Source organism: Spinacia oleracea, chromosome 3 (assembly GCF_020520425.1).
Source record: "Spinacia oleracea cultivar Varoflay chromosome 3, BTI_SOV_V1, whole genome shotgun sequence".
Lineage (NCBI taxonomy): Eukaryota > Viridiplantae > Streptophyta > Magnoliopsida > Caryophyllales > Amaranthaceae > Spinacia > Spinacia oleracea.
In genome coordinates, this window is record NC_079489.1 from 8468057 (window position 1) to 8483543 (window position 15487).

General features: G+C 35.8%; 1 protein-coding gene across 4 annotated transcripts; it reads right to left on the reverse strand.

Annotated features, from left to right (window-relative positions):
* Nucleotides 1-1968: 1968 nt before the first annotated feature.
* LOC110786070 (uncharacterized) lies at nt 1969-10196 on the reverse strand. Of its 4 annotated transcripts, XM_021990577.2 has the most exons (10): nt 9985-10196; nt 9785-9847; nt 9546-9660; nt 6261-8572; nt 5620-5758; nt 4443-5538; nt 4029-4150; nt 3193-3887; nt 2979-3094; nt 1969-2559 (listed from the first exon to the last, which is right to left on the reverse strand). In XM_021990577.2, the coding sequence occupies exons 2-10, from the start codon at nt 9842-9844 to the stop codon at nt 2247-2249; spliced, it is 4968 nt and encodes a 1655-aa protein (XP_021846269.2). In that variant the 5' UTR covers nt 9845-9847; nt 9985-10196; the 3' UTR covers nt 1969-2246. The 4 variants fall into 4 exon arrangements, with proteins under 4 accessions (XP_021846269.2, XP_021846268.2, XP_056694552.1 ...); XM_021990576.2 differs by having other exon boundaries at nt 4443-5758; XM_056838574.1 differs by lacking the exons at nt 9785-9847; nt 9985-10196 and adding an exon at nt 8705-8769 and having other exon boundaries at nt 4443-5758; nt 9546-9618.
* Nucleotides 10197-15487: the final 5291 nt, after the last annotated feature.

Genomic DNA, 15487 nt, shown 5'->3' on the forward strand with positions numbered 1-15487 from the left:
ATGTTCTTTTATTTATAGTGTTCTTTGAGGTTCATCCTCTTTTTGTTCTTTTGAGGAATTGCTCTGTTTATTCAGCCTCTCTTCTTGTTCTTTCAGCTGTTTTGGAAGATTTAACATCATTTGTTGTTGGTCAAGTAAAAGCTTCCTTTGCTCTTCAATACTGTACTTTTGAAAAAGGAACAAACATAAAAGAACATTAAGATTTATATCTAATAAACATAAAAGAACAGAACAACAAAACACACACAAAAAAAAAAAAACAAGTGCACCGTTCTTATCATGAATATGGCTTGTATTTCTTCTCCTTCCCCCTCTTTTTTTTTTCTTTTTTTTTTCATTTTCTATAGATATAATATTTCTCCTATTGGATTCATAACTTCTCATTTTAGAAACACATTCTTGAGAGAGAAAGAGGAGAGCTTTTAGTTTCTCCCAACAAAAGAGAGATTTCATCAGAGAGAAAGTTCAAAACAAATGTTCTCCTCCTTCTTTCTCTGAAATGTTATTTTAATTGAATTACGTTTACAAAAACTAGTTTATTAAGAGAAATACTATTACAATTTCGCTATTTTTTGAATTTTTTTTATTCATTCAAAGAGGTTTATGCTGTTGATGAAGGTGCATCGGGTGATTAAGGTAAATTTTCTCGTTCTTAATTCTATGTTCTTTTTAAATTTTAATGTTCTTTTCTTATAACTTTCTATTTATGTGGCATCAAAATAGTGTGTTCTTTTTTAGAATCAGCAATTGTTCTTTTTACATATTTATAGTGTTGTTTTCAGATATTTTTGATAAATAAAATAACGGAATTAAAACATATTTTTAATCTTAAATAATAAATTATATCAGAAGTGCACTAACGACTTTTAAAATCCAACGTCGTGTTATTTTTTTAATTATAACACAAATTGGTTGAAAAAGAACATTTCCAGAACTTAAAAGAACAAGAAAAAATATAGATCTGGTTTTAAAGTTCATCAAAGGTTCGTCGTTTTATTTTTTAATTAGAACATAAATTGGTTGGAAAAGAACATTTCCAGAACTTAAAAGAACAAGAAAAAATATCAATCTGGTTTTAAAGTTCATCAAAGGTTCGTCGTTTTATTTTTTAATTAGAACATACTGTAAATTGGTTGGAAAAGAACATTTACAGAACTTAAAAGAACAAGAAAAAATATAACTGCTTTTTATATTTGGATCTTTTGTCTGATTTGTCAATATTAGTGTTCTTTTTGGTTTTTTGCTAATGTTCTTTACTTTACTTGTTAATGTTCTTTTCTGATTTATTTTCTCTGTTCTTTTCTCTTTTTTTTTGCGATTTTTATGTTTGTTGCGTTTTATTGTAATTTTTGTGCATTTTTGTGCAGGTGCACGAAGAACACCGTGCACACCCCTGTATAATCCGAGCGTTGAGGATTAATGTGTTACTTTTTTTTTCCTTTTAATACTTAATTGTTGTGATTAATTATGACATACATTACATATTATTTTCTATGTAGCACATGATACGATAATTGCTCTTTCCCTAGAAAAATTCTAGATTACGACCACTACAGATTATAAGGCATCAATAAGGCTATAAAATGTGATTGATGATGTAAATGGTACTTTTTAAACTGTAAATGGATTTTTGTTAATTTCTTGCCAATGTGTGAAATATTGATGATCCAACTATTACTATCTTATTAACAAACCATAAATTGAAATGTTATTTGTAAAAGACGTACCTCTAAACTAGTTTTAGCATAAAAGTGGGTTCCATACCCAAAACAGTGAACAAAAGTTTGGCGGGACACAGCCCAACCCGATATGGGCTGAATTTTTGGTCATGGCCCCGCCTGAAACCAGCCCATCTCTAGATCAGGTCTAGAAGAAAGAGTCTGGGTTATTAGCCATCCTGTCTTTGTTCATTTCAACAACAGCACAACAATCAGAAGCACTGGATAAAAATGCAACGTAGAATTCAAATGCTCTAAAATATACAAATTTTCCATTACATAAAAGAGAATATAACAAGCACCCTTCCTTTAAAAACTGGGTGCGTGCTAAAACATTTCATAATTCCATACAACGGAAAACATATCGATCGAACAGGTTTTGCAAACTCTATTTGGATCAATTTTCTCATCTAAGGGCCTGACATTCCTCTAATATAAGTCAAAAGGTTTGCAAAACTCAATCAATAACCTAGCTGAAATGCAAAATTGCCCTACTTACAACAATTAGGCTTATAGCGAACTAAGCAACTACCGTGCTACCCCTATATCAGGATTCACTAGACTGGACAAGGAGGTCATCTGCTCACTGCTAAGAGAAGAAAGGAACTTGCTTACAATATCAGACGACGCAGATGCAGAATGGTTGCCTTCAGGTAAAATATTATTACCCTTCTGAAACATTTCATGACCTTTTGGATAAAGACCGATCAGTCCATAAACGATTGCCATGGGTAGAGTTGTATCACATTTTGTGGTAGCCGTTTGATGTAAAAGACCCAACAAGTGGCGTTTTATCCCTTCCACTCCGGTGTCATCATATCCACGTTCTTCTACTCCCAGTCTGAAATATAGAAATGTTAGTCAGGTCTTGGTATACATTTATACTAAGGTTCCGTTTGGTACTAGTAAAATATTTTCAGTGAAAGTCCATGGAAAAAATACAATTCCAAACTAGTTTTTACTTTGTTTTGGTCACTTAAAAGAAAATTAATAGAAAAAAGAAAATGGGAGAAGATGGGTGAAGATTGAGGGGGAAGGAGGGAGAGGTAAAGGTGGAAAAGTGGTTCATTCCTTTCAAGTGGAAAAGGTTTTTCCACCTTTGAGGGAGTTATGGAAAATTATTTTCCATCCCTTACCAAACCAAACAACATAAAATGATAGAAAAGGGAAAAATCGTATAGAAAACGTTTTACACCCTACGAAATGGAGCATAAAAGAGGAAAGTGATGTAGCACTCAAATTTGGCAAAGAAAAACTCACCTCCCAATATCACCTAGAAGGACAACAAGGGCTGTAGATAAGACCTTATCCTGATGACTTGATTCCGACATCTTAAATAGCTTTGGTACAATTTTGTCATGTACCCAATCCCAGCCCTGAAAAAGGGAAAACATGGATCAGCCATTTTGCAAATAGGTTACGGAAAGAGAAGTCAACCATTATATGCTAATAGTGGAATAGGAATATCTAGTACCGTAATAGATGCGATGAGCTCCAAAGATGATAGGACATCACCCAGGATGCAAGAAAGAGCTTCCCTGTTTGATGGATGAGCCGACAAAGCTGGATCATGGGGCACTATATGTCTTTGAAGTTGTTCTAATAGTTCTGAGGAAACATCTTCCAAAGTCACAGAGCCCTCAAAGAATGGGCATCTGACACATGGAGTAAACTGATGCTGAGTAGCATCCCCTGATTGAAGATTCTTGTTGGTGGTATTCTTTGCTAGAGAACCCTCCATGAAGGTTACCACAGATCTAATGACTTTCATGACTGATGAGTAACCACTGACTGAAAAGTAATCTTCACCACATACATGAGCAAAAGAGTGAAGAATTTTCAGTGCCGGTGAATAATCAGCTCTGCTAATCTGGAGAATTTTCAGTGAAACTTCACATATAGAACCAGTGTGACCAACTGCTTTACAGATAGAAGCCAGTACAATGCTTCCTGCAACAACCAAATCAGTTGATGCCATCTTGGGCCACAAGACAATTTTCTTCCCTTCTTGCAGAATCTCAACACTTGAACCACAACCATCAAACAACTCGCAGGTCATGTTATACGACATGATTTTCCTATTAAGTACAAAATTCTCACTCAAATTAAGTAATTCACGGATGTCGCAGATTTTAGCAAAGAGATCTCTCGTATCAGAGTTGAATAGCACTGCATAATGAAAGATAATTCAACAGTGAGCAACAAAATATCAAGAAGATATTGGATAATATGAAATGATCATTTCATGAAAACAATATTAAAAGGAGACTTTGGCACTATTAAAACAAAACATGGCAGATAATAATATACCTGCGTGTATATGTGTGGAGAAAGAATTCATTTGCTCCTGGATGCGGAAATTGACAGGTTTGCTAGATGACACCGCAGAAAAATTGAGTAGTATCAGAGAGAAAAGAACACATGCTTTTTCCCTGCAATACACAAAGAAAGGCAACACCACATTAGCTAAATAATGATAATTTCTAAAATCTCAATTAAAGGAGAAATAGAACACATAGGCACGCAATCAAAGGTCCATTTTGGAGGAAAAAATAATAAGCATAGTAAGCGAGTAGAATTTCCTTCGAGTGGCCGCAGGGCTGCATCAAACCTCGTGGGTATTGTATGGTATGGGTATAATAGCATTTTGGAGAATTTAAAAGCCCATACAGACTCTACGGAAAGTATCAAAGGCTAATTTAGCAATCAGAAATAACAATTTACCTGGAACTCAGATCTGTCTCCAAAAGTAAGACCCCCAGTATATCCGGCACTGAGAAATCTGTTTGAAGAAACATACACTGAGCTAAGCAGGTTCTAGTCGCACCATATACCCTGGTTATACTGCCAATATCCTCCAAATCAGCAAACATAACAAAGTACAACTGGTTTTCATTGTGCACTAGAGAGTCATTTTGATGCTTTGCCTTGTATACAGATGGAAGCAAACTATGTGTCTGTGCTTCGTTCTTTTGATGCTTTGCCTTGTATACAGATGGAAGCAAACTATGTGTCTGTGCTCCGTTCTTTTGGTGCTTTGCCTTGTATACAGATGGAAGCAAACTATGTGTCTGTGCTCCGTTCTTTTGTCCAAACTCAAGCAATTCAAACTCGGGAAGGATTAGAGGAGACACCGGCTTCTTTATAGCCAATTCAAAACATTGCTCAGCAACCGCATTATCCAAATCAAGTAGTTTCATATAACCCCCACATATCATTTGCTCAAAGTTCGTCACATCATCTTGATTGTGTTCAACCCTGTCTCTCTCAAAAACTGATAAAGGCTGGGAGCTTTCCTTTATCTCTGTGGCGCTTGGAGCAAAAAATTTATCTGGTTCCATCTGCACATTAGGCTCATCAGCTTGCTGAAAGACTACATCTGGTTCAGGTAATATCTTCCTTTTCTTGCTAGGCCAATCGGAATTTCCACACAAATTAGTTTTAGGCAATGGAAAATTTTCCTTCTCTATCTGCTCATTCATCATGGGTTGGAGTAATGCATTTTGTAAAGCGAACAGCTTTTTTTCTACTTCCTGGAAGATGGTTTTACCTTCTAGATGCATATATTTGATGGACTCAAATTCATCAAGAATTTTCCTTCTCTTTTTGGCATGATCTGTTACAACCTCGACAGGGCTTCTAATGCTGTGTTCACCACCAATGCAAACTTTCTCACCAGTTTTCCGTTTGTAGCACTCATTAGAGACTGAGAGAATTTTTACTCGTTGATTTGGGTTCTCTACTGGCAACCCCGCAGAAATAGTAAGAGACCCAGCAACTCTTTCCTGTGATCCCACCAACTGTTCATCAGAAAAAGATGCTGTATTCGAGTTAAGGGCAAAAGTTGGTATAGTATCTCCACGAGAACCCCCTTGTAGAGGATCCAAATCATTCTCCGTACCTGAGGTTGATTCCATGCAAAGCCCTGCTTGCAAGGATCGCATGTTTGGCTTGAATAGACATGAAGTATCCCTGGATGACAAGCTAGACATTTTAAGCTCATCGTCACCCCGAAAATGCATTTGAGACAGGCCTAATTTCTACAAGTACATAAAATTCGGTAAGAATTAGAAGTAATTGATTCATTATTTAAAAATATTAATTATACAAACTTCCTCAGTTTCAATATTATTGCACCATTTACCTTTTAAGGAAGTTTCACAAATATTGCACCATTTCCATTTTAGGAAATAAAATATTTGCTTTCACACTACAAATACCCAATATACCCTTACATGTTAACTTTTGTTGATTAATATATTGGTTCAATCACATGAGCAAATTTGTATTTTTGTAATATGGAGTGGAGGAAGTATATAAAATTAAAAAAAAAAATTAAAAAACTGAACCAGTGAACCAGTGAACCACCATAAAAGCCAATGTAAGAAAAAAAAAAGGCAACAGAAAACAAGGTCAGCAGAATAGTATGGACTTGAAAGGTCAAGGAAACCAAGAAAAGCACAAAACAATGGAACCTGTAAAACAATTAAAATAAACAAAAAGAGGGAAAATGTTGTAAAAGAGGAGATCTTCTTGACATACCTTAGGTATGTTTGTCACACCCTTTCTTGCACCAAAAGTATCACTTAGCATACCGAGGTGATCCAATAGACACTGGAAGTCCTGCTTAAATCTCTGTAGCTCGTGCTGTAAAATGCTGTTTCGGTCTTTTTCTAATTTGGCCACTTCTTTGGCATGCTTCACACGCTTCTTCTCAAACTTCAATTGTTCCTTCAAGAGATTAACTCTTGCAGCCTGCTCATTCACAGCAAAAGAAGGGGCCATACTTGAGGTCCTACCCAAACTGCTACATAATTTAATTTTATTTAACTCATGCTCCATATCCTGCAGTTTATTTCTGGCAGATTCCAGCTCTTGGAATAAATTATCACCGCGTGACCTCTCCTCCATGGCCCTAATTTCATTTGCTACGGCAACTCTCTCTTGTTCTTCTGATTTCAACTGCTGCATATCCGCACGCGTTTTCTCTCTAGACACCTCATTTCTCTCAGCCTCAAGCATGTCATTCACCTTACTCAGCTCCCTTTCTAAAGTCTTAATCATTTCTCTGCTACTCACTAGCTCCTCAAATAACTTGTCAGCACGACACTTCTCCTCCGTGGCACTCTTAGTACTGGCTTCTGCAAGCCTTTTCTGTTCTTCCTTTCCGGAACTCTCAAGGTCACCACGTTTACTCTCTCGAGCAACTTTCTTCTTTTCGGCCTCGAGGTTTCTATTAACATCATTTAACTCCCTCTGCAATGTCTCAACCTTCCGCTTCTCCTCTTCCCACTGCATTAACAGCTTGTCAGCACGGACTTTTTCTTCAGAGAAACTCTTTTTGTTTGCATCTGCCACCTTTTTTTGCTCCATAACTCTTGCCTTTTCTTCTTCAACACAACTTTGCTCTCGAGCAACTTTCTTCTTTTCTTCCTCGAGGTTTCTCTTCAGCTCATCAAGCTCAGAGGTATCAACAGCTTTCTGAGATGATAAAATTTCCTGTATTTCCCTTTGCAACTTCTCAACCTTTTGCTTCTCCTCTTCCAACTGCCTTAACAGTTCATCAGCACGACATTTTTCTTCTGAGCTCCTCTTCTTGTTTGCATCTGCAATCTTTCTTTGCTCGATAACTCTTGCCTTTTCTTCTTGAACACATTTTTGCTCTTGAGCAACTTTCTTCTTTTCCTCCTCAAGGTCTCTCTTAAGCTCGTCTGACTCAGAGAAATAGATAGTTTTCTGAGAAGATAAATTTTCCTGTAACTCCCTTTCCAATTTTTCAACCTTTTGCTTCTCCGCTTCCAACTGCTCTAACAGTTTATCAGCACGACACCTTTCTTCAGAGCCCCTCTTCTTGTTTTCATCTGCAATCTTTCTTTGCTCCACTACTCTTTCTTTTTCGTCTTCAACACATTTCTGCTCTTGAGCAACTTTCTTCTTTTCTTCCTCAAGGTTTTTCTTAAGCTCATCAAATTCAGAGGAATTAGCAGCTGTCTGAGATGACAGAACTTCCTGTAATTCCATCTGCAACTTTTCAACTTTCTGCTTCTCCTCTTTCCACTTCCTCAACAGCTCGTCAGCATGGCATTTTTCTTCTGTGAACCTCTTCTCATTGGCCTCTGCAATGCTTTTTTGCTCAATAACTCTAACCCTTTCTTCTGCAACACGTTTTTTCTCTTTGGAAACTTTCTTCTTCTCTGCTTCAAGCTTTCTCTTAACCTCATCTAACTCAGAGGTATCAGCACAACTCTTAGACGACATTATTTCCTGCATTTCCTTTTGCAATTTCTCAACTTTCCGCTTTTCCTCTTCCAGTTGATCAAGTAAACAATTAGCACGGTATTCTTCTTCCTGGACTCTCTTCTCCTTTTCATCGGAACATGTTTTCTCTTTAATAGCATTCTCCTTTTCAGCTTCAAGCTGTCTGTTCACTTTTTCCATTTTCAAATTTGTTTTTTTGAGCTCTTTTCTTAAAGTCTCTAACTGAACTCTATGGTCTTCAGCTTTCCTGGTAGCATCATCACCCGTGTTACTAGCTTCATTGGTTTTTCTCTTTTCATGTTCTAGAGATTTCTGTAATTCAGCAACAGTTGTCCTCTCCAACTCAGCAGACATTTTTTCTACTTCAGCCCTTGTTATTTCATCAGCAAGAAGCTGCTTAAGGTGGTCCATCTCCATCTCCCTCTCAGAAATGCAAGTGCGAAGACGGGTCACTTCCTTCTCCAAGTCTACATTAGGCTTAGAGGAAGATACGGACTTCAATTCAGCAACTTCTTTTTCCATAGTGATCCTAAGAGATGACTCCTTTTCTTTCTCCATTTCCACAACATTTAACCGTGCCCGCTCTTCATCAAATGCTGCAGAAGCACAATTACAAAAGAATAACATCAGTCACTGTAAAGAATTACTTTCCACAGTCCGTTCATGTGCACCGAGCAAGAACCGACAGCCAAGAGTATGTAAATGTGCAAAGATTCAAGTGTATATACCAAATCATAATTCTGGCTCCCATGGAAGAAGTCGGTGCAAACTTCATAAAAAAGTGGGTCTAATCCTATAATGGAAGAATCCAGTCATCATCATTTCTGAACTAGCTATTTGAAATAAAAATTTGAAGAAGCCACATAAATTCTGTATACAATGAAATTACTTATCTAGAAGTGCCCACCTGCTTGGAAGATGTAGTGTTTAGTTGATAGCTGGTCTTGGAGGCACGGAGAATTCAATAAATCAAAGCAACATGAATAAAATAATAACTAAAACTTGCCTCTAAATCGGCAATTATTTATCATTATGAATGAATCATAAAATCAAATCCTTCAGATGAGTATTGTACATTACCTCAGGGAACTCGGAAAAATCATTATAAATGGATCATAAAATTCAAATCCTTAGATGATTATTGTACATTACCTTAGGGAATTAAGAAATACTTGCCCAAATTTACTACAATCTAACTTGCCCACCTTCCTCATCAACATATATCACCACGAAAGACCCCGATGATATGGACTACATGATAAACTTGTTAAGGTTGAAAGTTACTGCTTCCTTCTAATATGCAATGCAGCCCAAAAACGAAAACTATTTCAGCTCCTGTCTGAATTTAAACTCACCTAAGGATTTCAAACTTTCGTGTTTATATCAACCAAGCAACTAACCAATTTTCTATTTCGAGGTCACTATACTTGCTTTTATTTCCTTGTCAATAAACAACCACTTAGCCACTTTAATCAATAATAATATACTAGTACGAAACCGCAAATAACCGAAATTGGCAGCAATTCGAACGAAATTGTTTACCAAAAACCAAATTAAACATAAATGTACCTTTCTTAAGGTTGGCATTGTCCAGTTGAAGACGATCAATCTGTTCCTGGAGAATACCAACACCTTTCCGAAGAGCAACCCGCTTATCATCCACTTTTTTATACGCTGTTACCCACTGCTCAATTAAACAAAAATTATACATTAAAATCCATCAAAAATCAAATTAATTGAACAACAAATTAATAAGAAAATCATAAAATCATAAAACAGATTAAATGTTCAAGAATTAAAGAGAGTACCTTTGAACAGCATGGATTTAACGACTCCATTGTCGACACTGATGCAGTACCCGACGCCATTAACTGCACATTAATTCCAAATTTCAAAAAATCAACGAATTACAAATAAAATGAATAGGAAACATTCGAGAACCCTAATTGAATTTATATCAAAATTAGGGTAAAAAAAGGGAATAAAATTTTGAATTGAGTGATCAAACCTTGGAATCAATGGAGGAATTTGATCATGGGAGAAATTCTTCACGAAACTGTACATGAAATTGGTGACATTCTAAGATTAAGGAAGAATCAATGACATTTCTGTAATAGGCGGGAGTGATAATTTTTAGGGTTTAAGATTTGAGATGAGAGAGAAACAGAGAATTGGGGGAGGAGAGAGAAACAGGGAGAGTGAAATTTGATGGGCTTTTTAGTGGGCTTAACCGCTTCAATATAGTGCGACCCGTTTATAAGTCGGTTAGATTAGTAAGTTGGCTGGTTTACATTCTGATCTTCTTAACTTTGGTTTACATCTTTTAGGTAGGTTAGAAAAAGCGAAATTGACCCGACTTGAATCTAAACCTTATTAGAAATAACCCAAACTAATTTGGCCTGAGTAAAACCATTCCGACCAAAATTTAAAGGTGTTTTCTGGAAAGCAAATGCGTTGGAAACATTTAAGAAGGACAAATGGTTATATTAAGTGTTATCATTATTTGTTGTTTGGTATATTTAAGGAAAGCAATTCCTTATATCAAATTAGGTATTGAGGAGGATAACACCGGGTTATCATATGGTTAGGAGAGGTAACAAAATGGTGGTAACGATTACCCTTTGAAAATGGGGTGTGTTACCGATCTTTCATACCAAACAATAGGTAATGGAATTAGTTAATTGATTTTATTTCCAACATTTAAAAGTGTTCTACTAAACATGCTAAATGTCTAATTTTAACCTTTTTTTTTATGAACTAATCTTATCTAAACTTATGAATATACTCCCTCCGTCCCCTAATACTCGCACCGTTTTGATTGGACACGCATGCCGATGCACAACTTTGACCACCAATATCTTTAACTACATATTATAAAAACTTATAATAATTTTAATATTTTGAAAATATATATTAAGATGAAGCCAACACTATATTATATACTAACATTTTTTTTATATTCTAGAAATAAAATAGGGTCAAAGTGAATTATGTGAATAGTGCAAAAAGTCAAAACGGTGCGAGTATTAAGGGACAGAGGGAGTATATTTTAATTATAATTATACTTGCGTATCCCATACTTTTCCTAAACTTAACTGATCTTATTTCCTCCAAAGTAAATGGAAATATTTGAACACAACAGGCCAGGGCTTCATATAATAAAAATTGATTTGTTACACACAATAAGCTAACATCAATAGCCGCAAAATTGAATTGACAGACTCGCAAGTTAATCAAAAGTCTTCTTACACGAGAGGACTCATATAGTATTACCCAGACATATGGTATACTCAATGAAGTAGGTATAACCCGTTCGAAAGTCAAATTGAACAACATGTTTACTACCTCTCAGGGCTGGTCCTGAACATTTCAGGGGCCCAGGGCGAATCACGGTAAAGGGGTCCCAAGGGGGCCTTATATATGGTGCGAGGTTTTAAAATATCTAAATGTATGTCCATATTACATACGGAGTTTATTATATTTATCTCTCATTTAAATATTTGAACCACATTTAACAACATATATGAATATAAAATGCCATAAAACAATTAGTTATGCAAAATAAAATATGCAAATAATACTTACTACGTATTTCTTAATGACACAATGTTTAAAAATTTGCACATAAAAATATTTTGTTTAAAGAACCATAAAAAAGAAGTCCATTTAAAGAAGAAGTGGATTAATAACGAAAGAAACAGAGACAATCAAAACGATAAAAAAAATATTCACAAAAAATCGGCTATGAGATTTCGAACCCCAGTCAACTGCCAAACATTAAATGAATTTAACCAATTAGCCACCAACATTTCATATCTACTATCTGTGTTTATAACTTATTTAACTTATAACTCAGTTGTATATTTTGGGGCCCCTTGCCCTCCGGGGCCCTGGGCGGCCGCCCCTAATTTCAACCCCCAGGGCCGGGCCTGCTACCTCTACCTATAACTTAATTTGATCACAAATTCACAATTATAGTTTAAGATGACCCAAGTGTTGAAATTCACTTATTTTGCTAGCTAAGAAAAAGGATGTTTGGGTTTGGGTTTGGGTTGGCTTCACTTTGATCGGATCGTATTTGTGTCCAGAATAGTTAAGTTTGGATAATAGTTGTGACGTTGTGTCAATTAAGTAGTGTAATTTTGTCGGATATTCATTTTGTTTAGGCCAGTCAATTCCAATTTATTTTGATCCATTTTTTGGTTATCCAATTTTATGATATGGCCGAATCAAATTTTCTACATCTAGCTCTTAGAGTTCCTATTTCACTACACTAGCTAAAGCATCCAATCATAAACGTTAGGCTCATAGAAAGAGCAATGTTTTAAATCTCGTCACTCTTTCGAAAGGAATTTTAATTATTATTTTTATGCGAATAAGCTACAAGTGTTACATAAATTGTGAACGGGGATGAGAGATTCAAATTCATAGTTAACTTACAAAGCATTGATCAAAATTCAATATTTTAACAGAAAATTGGACCTTTGGCTAGCTAGCTAGCTAGCTAATTCACTGATTACCATCAATTTGGACAGAATCTTTCTTAAACAGTTGAATTATTTTTTAAGCCACTTTTTCAACTTTTTTTGACTGAAGATGTTTAATTTAGATTAATAATTGAACCAATAATAAACAGTTTGAGGATTAAAATACATGTATACAACACACTCAATAAGACAAATGACTATGGCTACTTGCATCACTGAAGGGTTACCTTTGGTGTATTGTTTCATCTTAATCAAAGATTCTTTCATCATTTTTCAAAGTTAAAGGAGAGCCACAAGTGACTTTGTCAAGTTCACTTGTGTTGCCCACACGAAAATTATCTTTCACTATCGCGTAAAGTTGGTAAAGTGTGATATTTAAAATTTGGGATTGAATCATGTCTATACTATTTCTCACTTTATCATTTATGGCTCTCTAATTAAAAAAACGGTTTTTTCATGAAATGCCCCTGAGGTTTGCAATAATGCACCAAATACCCCTGCGCGTTTCAAAATTCATAGAATACCCCTATTTTTTCCGTACTGTTCACCAAATACCCCTATTATGGTTTTCCGTTAGTCCTCCGTTAAGTCATGTTTATAATTCACCAAATACACCTATATATAAAATTTTTGCATATTATACATCTATTTATAAAAAAAATTGCACCAAATACCCAAACTCCTATTAAACTGCAGAATTTGAATCTAACGGCTAGTTTTATTACAATATAGCCGTTATGTTCTTGCTGCTTATAAGTAAGGCTAGTGTTCACTCGAATTGCTGCATGTTTACCCTTTCATTTCCTAATTAGACATGAGTTCTAATTCAAAAAACGAATCATCTTCCATCCCAAATTGATCATATGTAAGAGTCATATCTATTGTCATCCCAAACCGAATCAAAAACTTGAATCCTTCAACAATGATTCCGACAACAAAATTCTAAACCCAAGGCCTTCGCATCGCCTTTCCTATGAGTCATATCTAGGTCTATTTCTTCTCACTCCTGCAACTAATAGTCTAACACTCATTCCCCATTTCCTAAGTGAATTTTTTTTGATAAGTTTGGCTGCATTTTTATTGAAGGCTCGTGGCCAATGTGATGAATAGGCCCAATTACAGACTTTTTCTTTTACAAAATGATCAGAATGAAAGAAACAGTGTTATTTTTTATTTACAGCCAATCAATATTGAAGGAAACTATTGTAGTTTATCGAGTACGGAGTGATAATTCAAAGCCAAACCACTGTCTTCTAAACACTTCGAGCTTAATTGTTTATGTCAGAAAGTTTCCTCCAGAAAAACCAGTCAGACCAAAAGAACTAACGAAAAATAAATCAAATTCATTATACACATTGAAGATTATGTACAAAATCAATTTGAGCTAAATCAATTCGAAAAATTGAATAAGCTGGATATACTTCAATCGAAAAAATTAAACAAATAAAGAATTTCACTCCTTTAACATACAAAATAAAACGCAAAAAATTCAAGCAAAATCAGGATTTTTTTTTTAAAAATAAACGCACAAAATCGCAAGTCCTAATGTTAGCAACCAAAATTGTTAAATTTTTAACACATAATCAAGAACGCGTTTTATCAGTCCCTTTTCGGGCTCAAACTCGTTCTCAAATTGGTTTAAGATCAAAATCACCCTCTCCATGGCACATTGGTCATTCAAGCTGACCTCAATCTTCGATTTCCGAGATTGTTTTACAAGTAATTCTAGCAGTTCCTCACTTCATAGTGAATTAAACTAATTATATCAAGGGATGTAGCAATTGATATATGAGCTCAATCAGTCCAATCACCTCCCCCTCCACCAACAACCACAACAAGATCAAACCGCTCTCAAAGCCCTAATTTCTCCCTCCGAAATCGCCGTCGAATTCGCCCACCATGACCTCTGCCCGCGTCAACAACGGAAGTTTCGGGTGTTGTCCCTCCTCCGTCATCTCCGCCCAACGACGGTCACTCCTCTTTCTACGTTACCCGATTTGTTCTACTTCTCTCTCATTAGCTCCGGCGAGGTAGGCAAAGGCCGTGAGGAGTGGTAGGCGACAGAAGCGGGGTTGAAGATGGTGACGGCGGTGAGGTGAGGAGTGGTGTTGGTTCAGTGGGAGGAGAGAGAGAGTTTTGGTAGGTGGGTTGAGTGGGAGGAGAGAGAACGTTTGCAGATGAATGGGGAAGAAAGCCATATAAGGGCAAAAACGTAAAATCCTGCTAACGGAAGACTAACGGACGTTAAATCCAAGTGTATTTTATGAACTGTACGGAAAAATAGGGGTATATTATGTATTTTGAAACACGTAGGGGTATTTGGTGAATTTCGTGAAACCTCAGGGGCATTTCATGAAAAAACCGTTAAAAAAAACTATCATGTCAAGTAGTACACCCCCGGCCTCTCTTTAGTCCCTCCATAATTTTCTTTCTTACGTAGCGATCAATTACTTGTGAAACCTTCTCGCAACCTACCCTAGTAAATTTCTTGGACAATTTTCTTGTTACACAACTACTTCTTGAATATGTAGTACAAAGAGCATCTCCAATGGTTGGGGGAAAGGAACTTGCTTGTAAGTATTGAAAATGTTAAGCTACTTTGTCAAACTGTTGTTGCATATTTTCTAAATTAGCTTTTATTTGACAAATTAACTTTATAGAGTTAATTAGCTTCGCAAAAATAGACACATTTCAACTTGAAAACGTTAAAAAAAGGTTCATAAATAATAATTGACAAGCAGTCAACCATTGGAGTTAACTAGGGTTGGAGCAACAAGTAGCTAGGAATTGCATGTACGACTTAAAGCTGAAATTTCTTCTTTAAAAAGCTGAAATTTCTTCTTTAAAAAGCTGAAATGGCATCTCAAACTATAAGATGAACACTACAAGAAATTGTACTATTAACGACGGAAAATCTCGTCGCGAAAGGCCAATAATCATTGATTAACCCTGTCGCGAACCCGTCATAAAAGGGGGCCGTCGTTAATAGAAATCCCGTCGTAAATCCGTCGTAAACCCGTCGTA